Genomic DNA, 20,338 nt, shown 5'->3' with positions numbered 1-20,338 from the left:
CTCTTACACCTGGAAAACTCATATTCCTTTATCCTCTTTAGAAAATACAGGTTACTCTCACCAATTCTGATAAGGAATTATATGCAATCACTTGAAATTTATTTTAATTCTTCTCAGCCTGCTTGGTTTTGCATTAGCTTCACATTTACATGCTTTATGTATATTACTAAACCACTTCCAAACAGCTCTGTTCACTGCCTGGTAGATTTAGCAACCACAACCAAACCACGTGAAATGATTTCTGTTCCTCCAATCAGCCCCCGAAGAGAAATGTCACCATGTTCCTGTTGCTGAGACTATTTGATGAAACTAAATCTCCTACATTTTTCAAACAATAAGAATTAATTCAGAATGAATGACTGCAGCTATGTGTGACAACATGCTAAAAAGCTTGATTTTTATAGATATATGTACAGACAGAAATGTGTGTGTATACATGCCTCTGTATCTGTGCACATCCAAATTGAAGTGCAGCAAACAGAGGGCTGCAGTTTATATGAACTGCCACTAGATGCAGCCACACCACCTTGCAAAATTGAATATTCTGACCTCAGGATTACAGAGGAATTTGTTTTGGAATATGTATGACTGTAGAATTCCTACAAGAACATTAATGGTATTCAATCCTGAGTACTGGTGTGGGGAAAAAAATCCATAATATGAGCAAAATATTCAATTTTTCTTCTCAGTAATTTTGTTCCAAAACACAGCACTGCACAGCATTGCAAATGTCAACAGGAATCTAAGAAATCAGAGCAGCATAAGACTTGTCTATTTTCACAGTTGTTGCCATAGATCCTGATTGGAGCTGACAATATTGAATTACATTGTGTTTTGCTTTATGCAACCAGAGAAAGTAGGAATGAAGACCTTGTTCCCAAGAGACCTCCCCCTAAAGATAGAATCATGGAATCATAGAATAGTTTGGATTGGAAGAGACTTTTAAAGGTCTTCTAATTCAATCCCCAGCAACAAGCAGGGACATCTTCTACAAGACCAGGTTGCTCCGAGCCCCATCCAACCTGACCTTGGACACTTCCAGGGATGGGGCTGCCACAGCTTCTCTGGGCAGCCTGTACCAGGGCCTAAACACCTTCATAGTAAAAATTTATTTTCTTATATCTAGCCTAAATCTATCCTCTTTTAGTTTAAAATCATTATCCTTTTTCCTGTTGCAACAGGTCCAGCTAAAATCTTTATTCCCATCTTTCTTACTGTCCCCCTTTAGGTAGTGGAAAGCTAGTTTGGATTGGAAGAGACTTTTAAAGGTCTTCTAATTCAATCCCCAGCAACAAGCAGGGACATCTTCTACAAGTCCAGGTTGCTCCGAGCCCCATCCAACCTGACCTTGGACACTTCCAGGGATGGGGCTGCCACAGCTTCTCTGGGCAGCCTGTACCAGGGCCTAAACACCCTCATAGTAAAAATTTATTTTCTTATATCTAGCCTAAATCTATCCTCTTTTAGTTTAAAATCATTATCCTTTTTCCTGTTGCAACAGGTCCAGCTAAAATCTTTATTCCCATCTTTCTTACTGTCCCCCTTTAGGTAGTGGAAAGCTGCAGTCAGGGCAGTTCCCCAGCTTCATGTGTATTTTTTACTGACAGCAATTCTGGTGGAATGATATTTCTCCATTTTTTGGGTCATTCATCTATTTGTTTTTCTAGAAGATGGCAAAAAGAAGAAAGAAAAAAGAAAGGATCTTCTCCCCCAGGATCTGCTGAGTTTTGATCTGATCATAGTTCTGTTCAGTTGCCATTAATAAACTTCACTTAGCAAGATTAAAGGTTTTGCTGGTTTAAAGCACAAGGAACACAGATATAATGGCTTCAGAGGAACCCAGCCTAGGGCTAAAGTCTGACTTAACTCTCCTGTGGGTGCTGCAGACAAGATGAAAGGTGGTGTCTCAACAGAAGGTTCCCGAGCCAAAACAGAGCGGGATGGATGTGGGAAGGCATGGGAGAAATTTGCTGCACTTCCAGAAAGAGACAATGTGTGCCCTTGTTTTGGAACCCAGTGCTTATCACAGCTTGTGTGCATGCAGCAGAGGGGCCTGCCTGGGTCCTCCAACCACCTGAACAGATTACATCAACAAGATCCCCATATGAACTGCCAAAAGGTTTCCCCATTCTGTCACTATCTTTTGTGAAGCAGGCAGAAAATGCTCCCAGCAAAAAGGATTTACCCTGTAGGAGAGTACTTGGAATCTTCCAAAACCCATAATGAAAACCTTTGTGTTTCTATCCAAGAATGGTATTGGCAGCAATTGAAGGTAATTAAACACACTGCCCACTGGCCATACAAATTTTTTCTTTATAACAATTTCAGAGAAACAAACCCCTGTCTATAACCCAGACAATGTGTTGTGCAACAGGGATTTTTTGGGCTAACTTCTACCCTGCTCTAAGTGCACTGCAACAGGAGTTCCAGCCACTTTATGCCAAGGCTGTGCTTTGTTCAGGATCTCTCAGATGCTCTGTGGTTCCATTTCATTACCTCATAATTTCTAAGAATTGTCCTGTTTACTGTGAAAAGATGAGGAAACTGGACTGCACACTCAGTAGTTCCTCCATGTGCAAACAACAGAGACATCACCTCTCCATGATCACTACCTAACCCTTGGTTGCATTTATCTTTATAGAACTATAACACAGACAAGTTCACACTGCCTGTTTTAACTCACTTCCTGAAGGGGATGACTCCATCTGAATTTTTAACCAGATATTCAGTCGCTGGCTCCAATCTCCTGGTGCTTCCACTTCCCACAGTCGCTTCTGCTCCTCAGGATGAGCCTGCAGGAATTTCTGGCATACTGAAAGGAGAAACCAAGGGGTAAAAGTATGAATGAGTGAAAAGTATGTTGGAAGAGGGAGCATGTTCTATCCCAGAAATTCTCTCAGACCTACTTTCACTAGTTCCTTTAGAAATCTTTCTTCTCTCATCTTCCTCCTCTTTGTTTTAGCTGGGACTTCTACTACAAGTCTATGTGAAATGGCCTACACAGTCATGAGTGAATCCTGCCATCTGCTTCAGTCTAGATTATTTCTTTGTGAGTGCAGAAATAAAGGTCTTGAAACGATTTGCTGAGCACCTTCTACTGACACTGCAGCACAGAACAATGTCCAGACACTCAGTGGGTTTCACAGCAGTGTGGGGTTTTTTACCCTCACTCCTCTGAAATAAAAGGTGTTTCCCTATCTTCCAGCTTTAGCCATTCAGAATGCTACTTCAATTTCTGTTTATAAAGAAAAGCTCTGCTTCAGTTTGGTTTTTGGGCCAAAATCACCCACCTTTTCACTACTGCTACCCTACACCCCATTGTTAGGTTCATTTATTTCTTTGGATGTGGAAAAGAAGAAATGGGAAGAACTAACAGAAAAATTACAGGATACATGTGATGGATGTGCAATCACCTTTATAAACCATATTGCCACAGATTCCTACCACTGTCAGTACACACTGACCATCCAAAAAGTTAGGTCTGCTTATGTTATCAAACTGAAGTATGTTCTATTTAGTGGTATCCTTAGGATGTGTGCAGTGTCAAGAGAAGGCACATGCTGTAGAACAAGCAGTTCAAAACATTAAAGGGCATTTCTCAACTTCCCTTAACTGCCATCTTATCAGTTGCATCAACTGCACTAAGATAGTGATCTGTAAACAACAAAATTACTGCCATTCTCTGTTCCCTGTAGTTCATCACACTACAGAATGGGTAATTTATCTTCAACATTCAGCTGAGTATAACAATGGGATGTTGAAACAAAAACCCTAATTCTGGTATGTAAACATTTGCCTTACACTAATGAGCAGATCGTAGACATTAATTTTATCCAAGGATATCCAGACTAAATTAACCATTTCAATAAAAACTACTAAAACTAACATCTATACTAGAATTCAGGTATCTGCCACACAGCTTTTTGCTTCTTTCTAGGCCTCTACAGCAGCTTAAATACCATGTCCATGTTAAATAAACTGTCCACAGCTTCAGAGATTTCAGTACAGAGATTTAAAGGTTGCATTCATTTGTCAAAGCATGAAAATGTGGTTCCAGTGAAATTAAAAACAGACAGTGGCTTCAATATGCTCAAAATTTAACTAACAGTATTGGTATTTTTATAAAAGTAAACCTAATTAAAACATGATGCAAGTCAAATCTATTCACTATTAGCTGTAAATTTAATTGAGACAAAAGCACAGTCTTCCAATACATTGCTAGTGTTAACACATAAGAAATGCAGCTTTCTCCTCCAGGCTTTCTAAAGCCCTGAGGTCTGCCACAGGAAAAATGGATATTATTCGGAGAAGAGAAGGAATGCTGTCAATACTACTCCCTCCTGAAATCAGAAGCAGCAGTACCTGCTTGGGTGCTTTTGAATACATTCAAGGGCACATAATAATCAAGAGAAAGAACAGTGGGGCCAAAATTTTCTTGACACTTATTAGGAAATAACTGGAAAGCTGTAAGTCAATCAAAACATCTCCCCAAAAATGATGGTGAAGACTGCACCACACAGAGAGAAACCTCAGAAAAAAATACTTTTCTAAAGAAGACAGTTTTATAAATAACGTGAGCACAGATTTTTTTCTGTGAATTTTACTAGCAAAACCAGAGTTTTGACCTGAAGACACAGAAGAGATATGACTACTTTGTGATCTTTAAAAGTGACAAATGTTCAAAGACAGTTGATACAAAACAAGTACTGATGTAACTGTATGACTGAGTAGAGCCTGGGTATTTGGATTATTAAATGTAATTTCATAAAAATTCAAGATCTACCAGAGTATTATGTGCAAAATGTGGGCTTGACAAGATCTTAGGAGTCTTTTCCCTGTGGTGTCAAATAAAATCTGTAAGTCCCTGTCTAGGGCAATGACATAGTTCTGAGAGGGAGCAGTTCTAGGAACACACACTGTCAAACAGGGACCATGATTTTTGTGCTTCTTGTTGTCTTACATAAATATTGGCCTACCTTTCCATAGGAAATTCCAGATGGCTCCAGAAGAGGAACCAGTTGCAGGCAAACAATGGTTCGGTTCAGACAAGGGCACTGAACTCTTACACAGTGAGGACAATCTTGCCAAGACCATATTGAAAATTATACATTATACATGACCCTTACCTAACGTGTCCACATCAAAGGATTTACCTTGATACATGGCAGCAGAAATAGGGCAGCTGATCCCCAAGGCATCCTCAGCCAGGAAAGACTGACAGAAATCATGCAACATTTTCATCCCTAGGCCACCTCTTCTGTACTTTCTCTGGACAAATATAGTATCCAAAACTGGCAGCAGGTAACACTGACTGGTTGTACCATCACACAGGCTCCCTGAAAACAGACAGGGAAAAACACATCCATTTGCAAACAAAATTGGTATTGCTGCACTAACTGCTTTGTGATTTCAGCCACACACACCGCCCTGGTACCTTTCCACAGGCTGTGAGGATGATCCCAGCTGAAGTGTATTTGCACAGACAGTAAAACACTTTCCAGGAGGATGATTTTTCCATGAAATGGAGAGGACCTGCCTAACGTGGCTGACAGGTCTCACCAGAGTCTTTTCCAGACTCTGATTCTTCATCACACTATCTTGGTACACAGGCAATGTATATAGGAAAGCTCACTGCAAAGATTTAAATGGTCTAAAACCAAAGAGATACAACTACTCTGAATGTAATGTCAGTATACTCCTTTAAAAAAACAACTGAGTGGTGCATTTTAGGAAAGCACTGTAAGAGCTCCTTTGTAAGTCACTCCATTTCTACTGAGTGATAATTTACCACACATGTAGGTGCTTCTATTCCATCACTTGAACTACCACTGTCAGTGTTAAACCCGGGGTTTCACTCAAGGACAGTCCTTGCTAACAAACACATTAAGTCAGTTAACTGAAATCACGGGGTCATGGCATAATGCTCTACATGCAGACAAAGTACAGACAAGCATAAGCCTCCAAACTATTAAAACTAGTTCTCAGTGAAAATTGTCCAAAATAACCCCAAAACACAGAATCAAGGGATTTATTTTGCAATCACAAATCGCAAACTCAAACTGGAGTCAAGAGAGAATTGATTAAGAACAGACATTCAGCATCCAAAATTTTGGTGTTCACCCTAACCAACTGCAGGCAGAATACCCTAAAAATAGAACTTCAAACTACTTTACAGCATAAGCACTCAGTTCTGAAATGAATAACCAACATCAGTTCCCCAAGCACCTACATACAGGAGAAGGTCCCCACAGAAAAACCTCACGGGTTTATTTTAATTTCTAGAAAATATTTATGAAGATTTTATGCTGCTTTTGAGCACATGGCAGGTTAAATACTAATGGATATCCAGACCTTTATAACAGAAAATGGCTACATTTTCATACTTTGTTGCTTAAGACTCATCAAGACCTTCTTGGTTTATCCTTCTTACTACTTCCTAGTGGACCTGACTCAGTCTGGTTTTCAGTGTTTTGAGACATGAAGCTTTCATCACTTCATTAAGACCTATTTCACAGTTTTATCAATGTCCTGTTGAATGCCTGTTCCTAAATTCCAATAAAAGACTTCTGCTTACCAGGTCCATTTTTTTTGCACATTCCTACAGCTGTCTTAAGCTGGGGTCTATTTCTGCTCCTTCAGTTAGTGTCCAGAACCTTTCACCAATACTGGACAGGCCTGACTTTTATTACTCTCTTTTCTAGGATGCCAATCCAGCACAGCATACATGACTATTTTTTATTCTAGACCCTGATTTGTCAAGCTCATCATTTAGCAAGAATCCACATCTCACAGAGTGAGCCATACAACAAGAGTATGTAGCTACATAACCATCCATTCACATCTTGATTAAGCTTGGCTCACTCCTGCTTAATCAAAACGCATGCTTAACTTCAAACACATGTTCCAGCACATTGTTGGAAGAGGGTGGATTGTGGTGGTGTTTATAACCTTTCAATATTTGTAACACATGATGGGTAGTTACTCTTTTTGTCATAAGCCAAAAAATTGAGTATATCCCCAGTCCCATTGTTAGCTGCCAAGCCAACAGAGATGTCAAATTCCAGCAGAATTGCACCATACGTTCTAAGGGACAAAATTTTTCTCATGAAGTCTTTAAGAATTCCTGCATGTTGCAAGTGTTCTTTTAAGTTTATTATTATCTCATATAGTCTGTCTCCTATAAATTCTGATGAGAATGCTGTGCAGCAATCCCAGGAGCTGAGTGATTTATGTCTGAGCTCCTAATTTTGTGTTGAGAAGATGACAAAAACTTGTCATGTCTAAAGGCACTATAAATAAAGAAACCATGAAGCCATTCTTCACCTTGTCCCTGGGAAACACATTAGGAGAGTCACAGCCCACAGGCATTTGAAATAAAATAAACAAACAAACCAACCTTTGGGAACAAAGGCCACTTTGTCCCTGTTTCCCATCAAATAGTACAAGGTTACCATAAGCTAATGGTGGCCCAGAGGTGGCCACTGGGCTCTCACACATTTGGTTGAAAGGTTTGTTTGGAACACACAGACAAAGTTTTGAGGTGAGGGAGGAGACTGGGAAAATAAGGGCATTGGTGATGGAGAGGGAAGCATTCATGCAGCCTGCCCTTTGAAAGCCTTTGATCTGCTTGGTTAGGTCACGAGTGCCAAATGACCAACTTAGGAGCCAGCAAAATGGCAAACAGATATTACAAGGGCAGGAAAGCAGACAGCCATTAGCATTCCCAAAGAGCCACAAACCAGAAAAAAAAAACAATCCAGTCCCCACATCCAACAGACCCAAACAAAACAAGGTTGTGCACACTGACTATTTCCCTGCTGAACAACTTGGCTTGGCACACACATGTCTGGACAGGCCTGAGCACTTGTGTAAAGGGTGGGGAGTATTTCTGCAGAGCAGAACCCAAGGTCAACCCATTGTGTGAGTTTGTATGTGAGAAGGCGAACAAAGGTTCTGGCTTCAATAAAATTAAATGAATTCATGTCTGGACTGGTATGTAGTCATTTCATTTTCATTACAGCCAGAATCTTCAATCCGCCTCAGAAATGCACATTAAAAATATTATTGCTAGCAAACAGAGGGAGACAAAAGCAATTATTCCATAAGATTTCAGCTAATTGTCTGTCAGGTTAACTTCAATGCCAATTTTTTCTTTTTTCTAAAAGAAATGTATGTAATCAATAAAAATATAAAATCCTGTTATCTTTTTAAGGATCTCTTTCTACAGAATAGCACCTGGGCCACCAATATCAATAGTATGAAGAAAGGTGTGAAATGAATTTGAGCTCAGGAAGCCACTTCCAAGGCTTCTATCTCTAAGGCTCTGGTGTCAGAAAAAAGCAGAGATGGGGCCAGGGTTACTTTTTTGCCTACTCCATGTCTGCTTAAGAGTTTTTGCAGTCAGGTGTTCCTAAACTGTGACTTGTAGAGCATTTCTAAAGAATGAATGAGAAGCCAACCATGCACTCACTCCTGATACACCTGTATGTTCTACATCTCAGAGGACTCAGTTTGGTTAAGGCTGGTTTGATTCACATCACTCCAGACTTTTACTACTAAGATTTGTCAGGAGGGAAGGACAAGCTTTGACAATCTGGCTGTTTTGTTTTTCATACCACAGACAGCTTGGTCGGCAGCTGGGCAGCTCATGTGTGTTACAGAAAAAGGTCTATAAAAAAGGGATTTCGTTCTGGTTTGTTCTTAAAAGCACTAAGACACTCCTGGCTCACTGCATCCTCCAACTTCCTCATTGATTTATTTGTATCATGAATCTTCTACATTCTCCTGGCATTTATGTGAAGGTGGTAAAGTCCATTTTCAGTAATTACTAGTCCTCAGTAAATAAGAAAAGAAAAACTTTCAGGGAATTACATGGTCTCACTGCACAAGAAACAAGTGTCAGTAACCGTGGTAATTAATCCTACATCACTACACAGAACACATTATTTCTGAGGTTTTCACACAGAGCATAAAATAAATACTTTAAACAACATAAAACAGATCCCAAACCCCAAGTATCTATATGAAGGCTTTCTGCAAAATATTTCATTTTCAGGCTGCTGCCTGCAGAGAAAGGTACAGGAAGAGGGAACTGCCATTTCCTATGGTACCTTTAAGTAGCTCCATTTACTGAGGTCTAACTGCTCAGCTGTCTGATATGGAAGCCGCTGACATAGATAAAATTGGAGACATTTATCTTGGCACGTGACAAAGTGTCTTATCAGCCTCATTAGTGGCTTAGTACATCTCATCAATCTTTAGTATACCCAGTGGTAAATGCTGCATGCCTGTCATTGGACAGGAATAGGCACATTCCAGAGAGGCCAAGTTGATGATCTGTGCAGTCATGAATAAATTTTGCTTTAATAAAGGTGTCTAATGCTCATGAAAAGTGATAGCCTTGAAGAATGAGACTTCTGTTTATCTACACAACAGGTGCAGGGTGGCCAGTGCCAGAAGTGGCCAAATTGTCTCAAAACTTTGACTTGCAGTAGTTACTGCATCTCTGAGCAAGGCGGGTGCTCGAGACCATCTGTGCCTCTTTAGCTGGACTATTAAAAGACATCCAGTTAAGGATGGTCGTAAGACGGATGGAAGCATGGAACTGAACCAAAATGACCAAGTTCACTTTGTACAGGCCACCTAGGAACTGGCAAATGGAAATGACATTACAGTATTGCCAAGATAGTTAATTGGAATCGCTGAAGTCCATTGAAAATTTAGTTTGCATAATGACACATTAAATCTGTAGCAAAGATAGAACAGACTCACTGTTCCTTGGTCACCACTTCTGTGATTCACCCAGAAGACTTATGTTTGAAAGAGCCATGCTCCACAGACCTTTTCTGGCTTGTTTGCCTCCACTGAAGCATGTTTTTTGTCATGCTGTAGATAATGAAAAATTCGCAGATGAGAAATACAGTTGAATACAACATCAATATGAGAATCTCAATTATCCAGTGAAGAAAATCAAACTGGAAAGAATGGTCAGGTAATTGCAGAGCATGGAAAGGGAATCACAATCACATGTTGGGCACAAAGGCAAATAATTTTTTCCTAAGACCAGAAGCTATAACAGAGGTCCAGCACAATATGAAGTCCTGTAGTTAGAGCTGCCTCTACTAAATGTTCTGACCAGGACAGTAAAAGGAAAAAGAACTTACATTATGATTTTAAAAAATAAATTATGAAAATATGTAAAACAACCGTGTGAAATACAGCTTCTGAGTGAAGATGCTGATCTTAGTCTGTTTTGGGCCTAATAAATCCAGGGCTCTTCTAAACAGTAGAGAGAATAGAATCAGCCACAGCATGGCTGGTATGAAATTGAAATCACAGAACTTCAGAAAGAGGAATTATTTTCTAAATGCGTACATCAAATAGCAAAAAGCAGCAAAAACAATCAGCTTCAAGCTTCCCGAAAAGGCTTTGGCAAAAGACTGCAGTAATTTGTGACACAGGCCAAAAACTAACAAATATAGCTGCCCAGAGGAAAAAAACACTGGCAAGAAAAGGCAGATGCTGACAAAGCTGGACTTGAAGGATTTGTATTTTATGTGGACCTGGTTTAAAACCAAACTGTGACTCTCAACTTACTCAGAAACAGTTTCAACTTGGCTAATACTCCACCCATAACAGACTACTGTGCACATTCATTTCACTGGAGCATGAATCATTACAGCCCCTACAAGTGTTTCTTTCCAACAGCTTTGCTCAGGAATATTTATGGACTTAAAGGAAAATGAATGCACTTGTGTTTGGCATTACAAACCAGTTCATCAGCATAATCAGAGATTCAGACAAGGCTCCTTCATCATAGGCTGAGTCCTGATTCCTCACTGATGGTGCAGCAGCACCACCACAGTGCTGCACAAGCTACACCTCTTGTGTATCAGGATTTTCCATCCCAAGGAGCAGAACATCTCTTGTTGCTGGCCTTTGGGATTGCAGCAGAGAAGGCACCTTCAGAGTGTCCTCTGGAATCCAAAACAACCCAGCTCTCAAGCTGCTTCTTTTTCTCCCATTTTGGATGGATGGCTATTGAGTCCTGACCTGGGCAATATTTTACTTCCAAAGATCCATCTTCTCTGTGTTTAAGCTGTTGGTGTCCAGGTGATTCCCATGAATCTTAAGCACAGGCTTGTAACCAGCTCCCATGTGGGGGCACAGGCTCAACTGCAACTGGAGTTATTCCAATTAAGCCGCTTTCACTCCAGACTGGTTAACAGCAATTATTTGCATTAATACAGACTCTGTGTTTAATAAGAACTTTACTAAAGTTAATCAGGTATCCCTAAAGAATTAAAACACATTTTGTTTCTTTTTTATGCCACTTAATCAATTAATTATGAAATCAATTAATCATCCTCCTTTAAACTGGGAATACCACAACTGCACAAAGCATTCCAGGACTGATCTGGTGCACACACCTTCCTCTACACAACCCAGCCACTGCCCCTCACACACCCAAGGATCCTTCCTCTTCTTGCCACCACCAACTCCCAATATCTTTATCCACTGAGAACTGCCCTCCTTTTTCAGGTATCATTCTTTCCAGGATGCAGTTCTCCATTCTGTGGATAGGCCCTACATTCTTTGTTCCTAGATGTACAACCTCCTACTTGGCTGCATTAAGCACATTTTATTGGAGTAAGCCAGTACCTCAGATCAGAATAGGGTTTGGAACTATCATGTTTAAATGAAAGTAACATGGATGGCTTCCAAATTCTGGGAAGGTTTGTTCCCCAGATTAATTCTGAGGGAGATTTCATATAAAAATGTAAATGAGAACCAGGATTATTTATACTGAAAGATAAACAAAAGGATTACATTTCTAGCTATTAGGAACCAGTGGAAATGTGTCTCTAAAATGACCTTACCTTTCATCTTGACCGAGTAAAAGGCAGCAGCCTCGCCGTTCCTCCAGAGTATCTTGGCACGCTCGGTGGCAGAGTGAGGTAGAAAGAATGCATCATTAGCTGAACTCCCTTCCAGCATTCCAAAAATAATGCAGTTCAGAACAAAGAGGACAATCCTTTCTCCAAATGTCTGGACCTAAGAGAACAAACAAAAACAGACCAAAGAAAAATGAGGCAGAGAATAGTATTTTGCATCTCATAAAAGGTTTCAAAATCAAAAGAGGCTGGGAAGGAGGAGGTCAGGAAACACGTACACTTAATTTGAGGAAAATACCTCCTGGTTCAGCTAGAATAACAAAAACAGTTTTTCCTAGTGTTTCACCCTCTATCCAGCGGGCATAGAGTAATTTAGTAACTATTTATAAAGCTTGACATATCTCTTGTTGTCACAGAAAGGAATTTTAAAGCAGCAGAAGTATCTTGATTGCAGTCACAGATTTGGAACCAGGATCAAGGCAATCTAGTCCTACTCAAAAGTGAAATGAAGATGGGATTCACACTGTGGGCCTGGTCACCTCTCCTCTATTACCTGTATTGCCACAGCAGTGAAGAATTTAGTGGGCCAGGACCTTACTGAGATTGACACTATACAAAACAGAGAATGGTCTGTCCCAGCCAGCTATAATCTAGGTGTAACATGAACAATCATTCTGTGCTGGCCTTCTTAGGAGACAAAAGACAGGACAGGGAGATAAAAGAATATAAAGGAACAAGATTATATTGATCATCAAGGTAAAAACTGCTGCCAACAAGCTTCACACGAATGCTGAAAAAGAAATGAGAGTTTCCACATATAATGGCAATTTACCTTTTAGCAATGAGCTAGAGGGGGTAAGATTTCTATTTTCAGACATTATTTTCATTCTCTGTTGATACAGAGATGCTTGAAAGCCTGAAGGCCTGTGTTCCTGCTCCAAGTTCTCTCTTGCAAGGATTGGTATCTCAAAATCCCTCTAGTTCAGTTAGCCATAAAAATCCGACTTAATTCTGCAAATAATCAAACTCTATGTGTGACAGGAAAAGATGATAAAGGAATGGAATGGTTAAGGACCAAAGATACTGAGAGGTGGGTAGGAAACAAAACTGACTTAATAACCTTATGGCAACACAAATCTCATATGCAGCAGGCATCTGACTTTTTGATTGCAAACAGACTCCAGGCTACCCAAATCTTTCAAATTATGAAAAAGTAGTTCTATCTTACCAAAATAATTTATTTGGAAAAATAATTATGGATATAGAAATTACTAAATAGAAACCATTTCATAAAATGAATACAATATAAACATTATCCAAGGAAAAAAAAAATCAGAACTAGCTAGGTAAGACATTGTTCCAAAGGGTAGTAACACCTCCCACCAGACAGTTAATGTGAGAAATTATTGCTAATGTAGTAATTGAGTTTACGATTATTCCTTTAGTAGGTAGCGAGGGTAAACTAAAAACCAAAAGAAAATAAACCCCACAGATGAATCATAAGCTGCATGCACAGAATTGTTTAGAGAGGGCTAATGTGCATGTCACTGTGTCCTGGAGATGTGAAGCACTTGGTGAGCCACAGAGTCCAGATCCCACAGGTTCAGAGCAGGAACTGCTGGAGACCAAAGACAATTCCATACAATTGCTCTGGCTGGGAAGCTCCAGGGTAAAGGCAACTGTTCAAAACAGCATCCTCACCAAAATGAGCCCATCTCTAGCAGGATCAGCCGTCTTCACAACATCTTCCACAGGCCACCAGCGCTGGCTCAAATAAACTGCCAAAACTACAGAAACAACAGGAGAGCATGTTACCCAGAAATACAAAGTAGCTTCTCAATTTTTCCACAGGCAGCCTCATATCTACTGCTCCCTCCAGCTGACTCCAGTCTGTTCTGCTGTGAGACAGAACAACAACAATTGTATTTCAATTTCACCTCCACGTCCCTTGATATCCAATTTTCAGTACCGCACGAGGCATCAAGTGAAAGTAATTTTTCTCAGGAATTGATGTGACTTTGGTGTGACAGCCTATGTTCCATATGAATAAAGCACTTCCTGCTTAATACTAAGTTCAGTAGCAGAGTAGGCTTGAGTGGCATTTGGGACAGTGGAGCTACCGGGATAAAGGTTACAGTTTTCAAGTTTCTTTCAAACTTTCCCCTGCCCACACATACATATTTGCATATATTTGAGTGCACATATTTGCACTCATGCAAGTCCAACACAAAAACTCTCATATCTGCTTTATCAAACAGCTTTTCAGCTCTCTGTGATTGAATTTCTATCTATGGGTAGCTTTAGAGTACAGGCCCCTAAATCTCTGCATGGATAGATATTCTCCGAGGTTCAAATGCACACAGAGAGGCTCCTATCAACAAAAGACAGACATAGACACACAAAATAAGATTCACTTTTGCTTCAGGGCAAAGTGTATCAGCAACCCACGCAAGTCAAGTCCTCGTGTAGGTGTGATGCAAAACTTGCACCCCACTTCTTCCCATCCTTCCTCAATTTTTCACATTTGCAGGAACAAGTATTTAAACCCTACTCCTACATGTTCATCTACAGAATTCATTGCCTGCCAATAGATTTACAAGGAAAAGACTTGAAGCAGCAACAATGACACTGAAATTACTTCCAAGCCTTGTTCAGAAAGAAAAATTTTGACATGGGGTCATTTCAAAGGATAGAGAATAAATTTCAAGGGTTTAGATGAGGTTTTGAAATAAACACAGCAATCTGATCATTCATGACCACAAACACATCAAACAGCAAATATTTCAGCCAAAAGAACTTTTAGTATCTGTACACTGATGACATTCACCTAAAGTACATGGCCACGATTTCAGGATTGCTCAAGAACACCAATCTTTAATATCTCCAAATAGGGCACCTACCATGTACATTTTTATACAGAAAGATAGAATATAATATATAGGAAGAATGTTGCAAAGAACAGCACAGAGTTCACATGTCTTGAGTCCTAAAAGAGTGCTCCAACAACTGGCTCTAACCTACCCAGCTAGGGACAAATATGAGAAAATTCAAAACTATCTGTGAGTTAGAAACAAATTCACACACATGGAAATGAAATTACTTTAAGGACAGGATTCATCATTTACCTGTTTTAGCCTCAGGTTATACGATTGTCACTGATGCACACTGGTTAATTTCCCTTTTTGCTTCAGACTCTATCACTCCTGCTAGTTTTAAGGCTGGAGATTCCGCTTAGCTAACTTATATTTCCAATAAATTATTAAAGCATGTGCCAAAAAGCATTACACTTTGTGTGCTGGGTTAACAAGGAAGAAGTATTGCACGCAAGGGCAGATGCCTGTTTATAGCAGCAGACTCAATTCATTAAATATTATGCACTTACTTGCATGGGATTTTCATACTCTTTCTGTGATGGATTCAATCTGTTCCCTCAAACCCTTCCCTCTGCTTTCAAATGCAGCAGCCACTGCTCCATTACACATCCATGAAACATGCAGCTACAAAGGGAGCTGAGTCACACAAAGGGGACATAATGGGCCAAATGCTGACTTTAATAAGAGCTGCAAAGAGGTTTGGCACACAGTTCAGACATACAAGACACATAGTAAAGGTCAGAAAAGTTTTTAAAAGCTTTGAGGAAAACAGGAAGATGCATAACCATGTTGGAAGGAGTTGCTTTTATAGAACATTTACTGTGCTATTCAATAATTTAAATGTGTGGAAGGGAACACTAGTTGACATAGCAACTGTCACATCACATTACTTGAGCAACCTTATCTATATGGATGCCTTCCTTGAAGGAAAAACATTTCTCCAGATTTCACACAAACATATGTACTTTGCTTTTTGTTATCATTTTTCAAGTCAACATCTGGTCCGCAGTTAAATCCATCCATGCTTCCCCATACTCTCATTTTCATTTTATAATCAACTTTGAGGAACACTACTTCAAATGCAAACATGATTTGTGAGACCACATGTTCCCTCTCTCTCCTTTCCCAGTCTTGTTATTCTTTCCAAAACATTCAGTGAAGTTCACCTGATCAGAGGAGATGGAGTTAGTGCCAGCACACATCACCTGAACCCTGTGAATCATGACGTGTGTGACTGCAGTGACCTTGCAACTGCAAAACCTGATGTGCTTGATCCTGCAGTTGCAAGACCAGGTGAAATGCATTTCAGGTCACAATTAATGGGGTTTACACATGCTCAGGTGGGTGGCTTGCCCTGTAAGCACCAGCTTGGTAAATCTCAGTACTTTCATCACCTGCACTCAGACAAACACAGAGTGTTGCAAGAAGCTGACAGGCAGTGGAGCACAGGATTCCACAGCACAGGGTGTTTGGAATCCAGGACTGAACTGAATTAGGCACCAAGCATAATGCAGTTTGTGATTATGAAATGTCTACTTTTGCTGGACAAACATGGATCCCTTCCCAACTCAGGCCTGGACTATATTTTTACTTCCTAGGCTATGCTGGCCAAATGTTCCCACACTGGTGTGCAGCTATTTAAATGAAATGTGCACATCAGATTCTACACACAGAGCAAAGAAGAAAAAATAAAGCAACATCCAGCTTGACTCTTCTTTTCCCCCTGCCTTATCTGAACTGCTGAAAGGCATCCCTCAGTTACAAACTAAATAAAGGTGATGTTACATATGAGAGATGCAATTAGAGTTTGTTTAACAAATCTAAGATAAAGTAGTGGCACTTTCTGTAAAGTCATCTTTACCTTAATCCTGTCACTGTTTCAGATTACTGACACACTTAAAGAGGTCACTTTTGTAAAACTTCCACTGTGGAAATACTCTGATACTGGAGCAAGGTCAGAAATGCTACTCTGAACTGCATTGTGCAGCACTGACATACCCTGAACTAGCTGGGTCCCACAGTTCCCTGTCTTTAAAATGGAATAAGAGCACTTCTCACTCTTTTCTAGGAATTTTATCAAAACAAATATATTAAAGTTTGGGAGGCAGGCAGATTCCTGCTGGAATGGCAGCCATTCAAGTATCTCAGATAGATCTTTCCTGCAACCAGTTACATTTTCTTCTACTATTCAAGCTTCACTCAGTGATTTGTTGCAAATGTCTTGTGATAAATGTTCCAAGGCATCTCACAGTTATTGTGAATTATTACATGCAGCATACAGAAAATGCCACAATAAGGTATGTTTATTTAGTGTTATAAAGATGTTAATCACCCATGTTATGCTCTGTAAGCCCTTACAATGCAATTTACATTCTCATAAAAATATCTGTACAGATATACTAACAGAACACAACACTCAGCCCATCAAAAATAAATTTAAAATGCTTCCAACCAAGACCAAGTCCTACAGAAAAGCTGCCATACCCATTTTCTCTTTGAAATATGCAGATCATTTCAAACCACAAGCTACACATCACTTCTGGACAACCCATCTTATCAAGATGATGAGAAATAAATCTCACTGGTGGAATCCATCCCTCTTTAAACCAATTTTCAAGAATTAAATACCATCAAACTAAAACAGAGTATCTGAGGACAACCAGGAAATTTGCTTTTAAGAGTTCTCCTGCTGGGGAAGAAAACTAAAATGTAGAGGCAGTGGACAGGTAGAGGAAGAGAAGATATCACCTACAGCAAGATTGTTTCCCTCTTCCATCTGGATGAAACTTGTTTCACAAGAAAAATGTAAAGCTCGATTCAGGAAAAGAAAATTATGTAACTTTTTAAATGTTTTCATTTTCTGCCCTTAAAGTCAAATATCCTTAAAGTAACAAAGACTAAGTTAAAATATATTGCCTTTCTCTGACAAAATTTGTTCTAAATTAATTTGATGTGTTCACTGGTCAGAACAAAAGGTCACATAGGTGAGCAAATCCAGGTGGAGTTGCCCCATTAGCACAGTCGGCCACCCTAAGAGTCAATTCCAAACCTGCTGAGCTGCTGGAAAAATTTAGGACAAAATACTTCAAATGTATATACCCATATGTATAGGTATGCACACACATCCCAGCAGGCCTTAAAGAACTAATGAAAATTTATTAACACTCATCTGAAGAAAAAAAAAAAAAACAAAAACACATCAGTCAAATTTGATGTGTGCAGGAAGATTGGCCACATGTTTATAATATATAAAATCCAGAAACAAAGAACTTCCAGAAAATCCTTTAAATCACACTTCAGTAAGGAAATACCAAAAGCCAGGTGATGTAGCAGGCTTAGAGATCTCTCTGTTCCTCTAGCTCTGGACTGGTAACTTAAGCTGAAATTTTGCAAGGGGGGTCACAGCAGTCAGTCAGGCTGTTGTTTATAATATAATAAGGTGTTTATTCTGCTAGGTTTAAGCTTTTAATGAAGATAGCTATCATGTAATTTAGGCTCCAATTGGACTTGTTTGACTTGTTCCTGTGAGAAATCATTTTTCCTTGTGTGCTTGTATCTCATTAATACTTCTTGTTCCTAATACTAAATGAGATCATTTAACTGAAGAGCTGTGCTAAATGCACTTTCACCTGCATCTATTTAATAATTCTTTGTTTCTGCACTGTAGTTACAGATCCCAATGCCTCTTGTGAAGCCTAAATTAACTCAGTGCTGTCTTCAGCCACGTTCCTTTGAACATGAGTCAGGAGACGAGCACAACTGCACCGAGAGCCAGTTTGGCCTCTGGTGTAGATGCTTCTCCTCTTTTTCACACCAGTGTGTATCTCTCTTCAGAAAAACATTAATGGAATATATAAATTAGTGTCAGAAGAGTAATTCTACATCAGTAGTTTTAGAGGGACCAGAAAGTCTTTTGACTACACCTGGAATTTGGAAAGGTCTCCTACCTTCTCCTGTGAACCACAGCCCATTAGCAAAGGTCCAACTGAAATCCTGTGCAGAAGGAGATGGAAAACTGCAGAGTTCACCTCCAACCACGGGTGATCTTAATCTGCTTTTTGTTCTTCTGAAGAAATTTCCTGGTTACAGGGTAGGACTGAACAATGAACACTTACACTAACAGAACCTGTTCTAGGAGTGCAAGATCATTACCTGCCACTCTTGGAACTGAACAGAGGATTTTGCTTTGCCTTTGCTGTATTATTAAGAATACTGGCTATTAAAGCCTTTCAGGTATAATTTATAGCTTTTCCTTTTTTAAAAAGTACACTTTTTAATGACAGATGTCGTTAAGTTTGCTACCACATTTGGAAGCTGGAAGTTTAAGAGGTTTCATGTGTTCTGTATTTCCTAAGTGACACAGTGAGTCAATGCAAAAGTTCATGTCCTCATTGCAGATATGCCAAAAACTCTGCAGCCCATTGCTTCACAACAACACCAACACTCCTCACTTCATCTACACACCAGTACTGGGGGAAAAAAGGCAATTAAACCTAGAACTGAAAAAAATATCACAAAGCAAAAAGAAGAATATGAGTAAGAGTCAGTAAAAAGCAATACAATTTCATACCTGCATTTTATTGTTTAAGGATTTCAGGATTCTATCCAAACCATAATGTGTTTAAATTGCACATCATTCTGAATTAGAAAAATATTATCCTGTTGAATAAAGTCAGAAAGAATAACAGATTTACCCAAGGTGATTTTTCAGCTACCAGCAGAGAATTTATGCACTGAACTTAAAAGCCCTGATTGTCAATTCTTCCATCTAATCAGCAGCCCACTGACACAAATCCTTGACAGATAAACTGAAACCACTTCATATTCAAAACAAAACCCAGAATATTTAAATACATAAACAAGCAGACCATCTTAAAGGTAAAGAAATTACAACTACTCAAATTTCAAAATATTTTGACCAATTCTAACCTGTCTCTTTATCCTTTGGATCAGTTAACAGCAACAGTTTGCAAGTAGGATTATTCCGGTAGAGAGGGACAAAGCACACACAGGAATCTTCAAGTTTAACCTAAAAAAACAAACAAGCCCTGTAGCTCTTTGTAGCTCACAACAAGTACTTCACATATCAGATGCACTTATGACATGTTTTATTGACATGCTTTGCTGACATGCATGGTACAAGCTTAGCACAACACCCTCTCAAATCCTCAACTTCAAGGCACTGAAATATACATAATATTCTAATATTATCCATAAGGAAAGTTACTTTAAAAGAAATCAAGCTACTGAAGTTAGTGAAGACCTTAATGCTGACTTGCCCTGGTTAGTACATAACCTGGCTTTGAGCACTGTCACACGCAGACAAATGGTGTTATGAAAGACCAGACACATCAAATGAAAACAAATACAACTTGCACTTCTTACAGCATCCTGAAGCTGAGTACTTGTGGTGTTTTGCAAACAATGAATTAAGCCTCAGGGTACAGGGAGTATCAAAGCATTAGGGCAGTGCTGGGCAGTTTATCTTCCAGGCACAGCGAGGGTAGATAATTGGCACAAGGTGGTTAAGTTGAAGGCAAAGCTAAAATCAAAATGCAGCTCTCAAGCTTC

General features: G+C 39.5%; 1 protein-coding gene across 3 annotated transcripts in view; it reads right to left on the bottom strand.

Annotated features, from left to right (window-relative positions):
* LOC121354558 (crooked neck-like protein 1) overlaps positions 1-20,338 on the bottom strand; it is a 37,701-nt gene that overhangs the window by 3,747 nt on the left and 13,616 nt on the right. For all 3 annotated transcript variants that reach the window (XM_041469270.1, XM_041469271.1, XM_041469269.1), the window contains exons 3-7: positions 19,697-19,796; positions 13,596-13,681; positions 11,880-12,054; positions 5,154-5,336; positions 2,684-2,812 (exon numbers count right to left, since the gene is read on the bottom strand). In XM_041469270.1, coding sequence (XP_041325204.1) covers positions 2,684-2,812; positions 5,154-5,336; positions 11,880-12,054; positions 13,596-13,681; positions 19,697-19,796 — 673 coding nt within the window. The remainder of the gene's footprint in view (positions 1-2,683; positions 2,813-5,153; positions 5,337-11,879; positions 12,055-13,595; positions 13,682-19,696; positions 19,797-20,338) is intronic.

The sequence above is a fragment of the Pyrgilauda ruficollis genome, unplaced genomic scaffold (genome assembly GCF_017590135.1).
Source record: "Pyrgilauda ruficollis isolate IOZ18807 unplaced genomic scaffold, ASM1759013v1 scaffold23, whole genome shotgun sequence".
Taxonomy (NCBI): Eukaryota; Metazoa; Chordata; class Aves; order Passeriformes; family Passeridae; genus Pyrgilauda; species Pyrgilauda ruficollis.
The sequence above is the reverse complement of the archived record's forward strand: the minus strand, read 5'-3'. Positions and strand labels throughout refer to the sequence as shown.